Source organism: Octodon degus, unplaced genomic scaffold (genome assembly GCF_000260255.1).
Source record: "Octodon degus isolate 3935 unplaced genomic scaffold, OctDeg1.0 scaffold00017, whole genome shotgun sequence".
Classification (NCBI taxonomy): Eukaryota; Metazoa; Chordata; class Mammalia; order Rodentia; family Octodontidae; genus Octodon; species Octodon degus.
The window spans coordinates 11,280,402-11,282,678 of record NW_004524593.1 but is presented as its reverse complement, the minus strand read 5'-3'; the positions used below and the strand labels follow the sequence as shown (position 1 = coordinate 11,282,678).

Below are 2,277 nucleotides of genomic sequence, written 5' to 3'. Positions count from 1 at the left end.
TGACTCATCCACATGGCTGACACTGACAAAGGATCTACAATCTGAGGCACAGGGTCTCAGGATAAATCCTGAGGGGATTTCACTGACCTTATCAGATCCAAAAGCTACAATTCTTATTATATAGGTCTTGCTTTATCTTGGTCTTAATCATCCAGCAGAAAAGTATAAAAACGAAGTATAAGAAATAAAGCCATATTGTTACGTTGAGCTGTAGGGGACTCAGGTCAACAACTTCTGGGTGACCGGGGAGATGGCTCAGTACAGTAAGTGCTTCCCTGGCAAGTGCAAGGGTCTGAGTTCAATCCCTAGTTCCGCAAAAAACAAAAACAAAAAAACCCAAACAAACAAAAACTTCTGACATTGCCAGTCAAGTGGAAGACCCAATACATTAGGGACTTCTGGACTATTCTGGAATATTTTGCTGAGTTCACACACATATAATATTTAAATGATGGAACTAAACAAAAAAAGGGGATACAGATGAATGACCATTTTGTATCTGTGTATTCAAAACGGCTAGGATAGACATATAGCTACATTCTCTTAATTCAAGGAAGAGGGATTTGTTCTAATAGTGTTTGTAAATACGATATCATGTCTGCATCTTGTACAACAAATAACCACTAGGAAGGCAGTATGCAATGTGTTAATTATTGGAACTGTCCTTCCAATTTGGTTTGAAACTATCTCATTGCTACTTATTTCTCACTAAAATTATGGAAAAAAAAGAGGGATTTCACCTGTAATCTCCCATGTGTATTATTTTATCTCCCATCTGTGTAGCATTTTGAGACTATAACATTCATTATACTTAGGACATTTATTGTTGAGTGAGGTATGTGTATGATTTGTCCCTGTTATAAATCTTACAGCAAAGATCACTAGGAGCTGTTGATTAGAATTTCTCATATCTTGATCCTACTTTATTTGCCTAAAATACAATAATATTCTCAAAAAGGCTATAATTGTTATTTGAGTGGATAATCAGCCTTCAGAAATCAGATGGTTACTAACTACGGATGAGATTGCAATTAAATAAAATATAATTGTAAAAATCCTTCAAATGTACTATTTCTAGTCATATTTCCTGGGCTACTGAAATCTCTTACCATTCTTTAGATCAAGAAATGCTTCCTTTAAATGTTGTTGAGGTACTAACGTGGAACCAGCGGTTCCCAGATGAGGGACAATGGAGCCCGAGAATTGTGGGTGAAACTGGGCTGTGTCTCATATGAGTAAACATGGACAAATTAATCTCCTCGAGGTGGTGATAATACCTGCGGATTACTGAGGGCTGCTGAGATTATTAGGGTTAATGGAAGGAAATCACAAAGCTTCAGGAAGTTAAAGCTTTGCTACAGTGGAAACACCTTGGTCTTTCCTTCATTGATCGTTGTGGTCAACCCGAGCCTTCCTTGAACCCTTCATTTACTTACTTTTTCCCCTTACCTTTAGATAAGGCAATGTTAGTGATTTTAGACAAGAAGTTACGAGACAGGAGAAAATACCAATTGATCTGAATTGAGGGATGGCAATAACTGAGTTTGATACAATGATGATACAAAGTAGCCCATTGATTATATAAGGACTGAAAGGATTTGGGGATCTAGAATTAAGACATCAAATGCAAATGTATGTGATTCATTTCTACTTTGGCTTAATGAAATAAGGCCTTTCAGTTGGAGACTGAACCAAAGAAATGACCTTTGGACTACTTGTCTTTTTCGCCATATTTTAAATACATCCCTTTGCTCTAAATCTTAAAAATGATTTGTTATTATGTATGATAAAAGAATAGTATGCTAAAATTTAGGAGTAAACAGTCTTAAATCATTAATTTGTCTTAAATTCCAGATGGAGACCAGAAGTTGGCCACAATTTCATCAGATCCTGGGCCACTCAATTCATTGCCAGTGCTCCACTGTTGTGAAAAGAGGCAGCTCTGGAAAAAGTGCTTTTAAACTAAAATAACCACAGCATCCAAACAAAACAAGTGCTGGCCAGCATTCTTAATGACTCAGATTAACTGTAACAGAACTATTTAATTTCAGTGTATACAGATAACCCTAATCCTAAAATATTTACATAGTGCAAATTCTTTTCAGATTAATTGATCAGCCAAGAACAGGGACTCAAGATCCATGACTAATAGCCAGGCACCGTAGTACACATCTATAATCCCAGCACACAGGAAGCTGAGGCAGGAGGATAACTGAAGTCAAGGCCATCCTGGACTACATAGTGAGTTCAAGACCAACCTGAGCTACATAGTGAGAC

The 2,277-nt window shown here is 37.0% G+C and overlaps 1 protein-coding gene across 1 annotated transcript in view; it reads left to right on the top strand.

Annotated features, from left to right (window-relative positions):
- The window catches only part of CUNH1orf100 (chromosome unknown C1orf100 homolog), a 33,291-nt gene extending 31,330 nt beyond the window's left edge, over window positions 1-1,961 (top strand). Inside the window, exon 5 of the mRNA XM_023710193.1 lies at window positions 1,855-1,961. Coding sequence (XP_023565961.1) covers window positions 1,855-1,961 — 107 coding nt within the window. The remainder of the gene's footprint in view (window positions 1-1,854) is intronic.
- The last annotated feature ends 316 nt before the right edge of the window (window positions 1,962-2,277 follow it).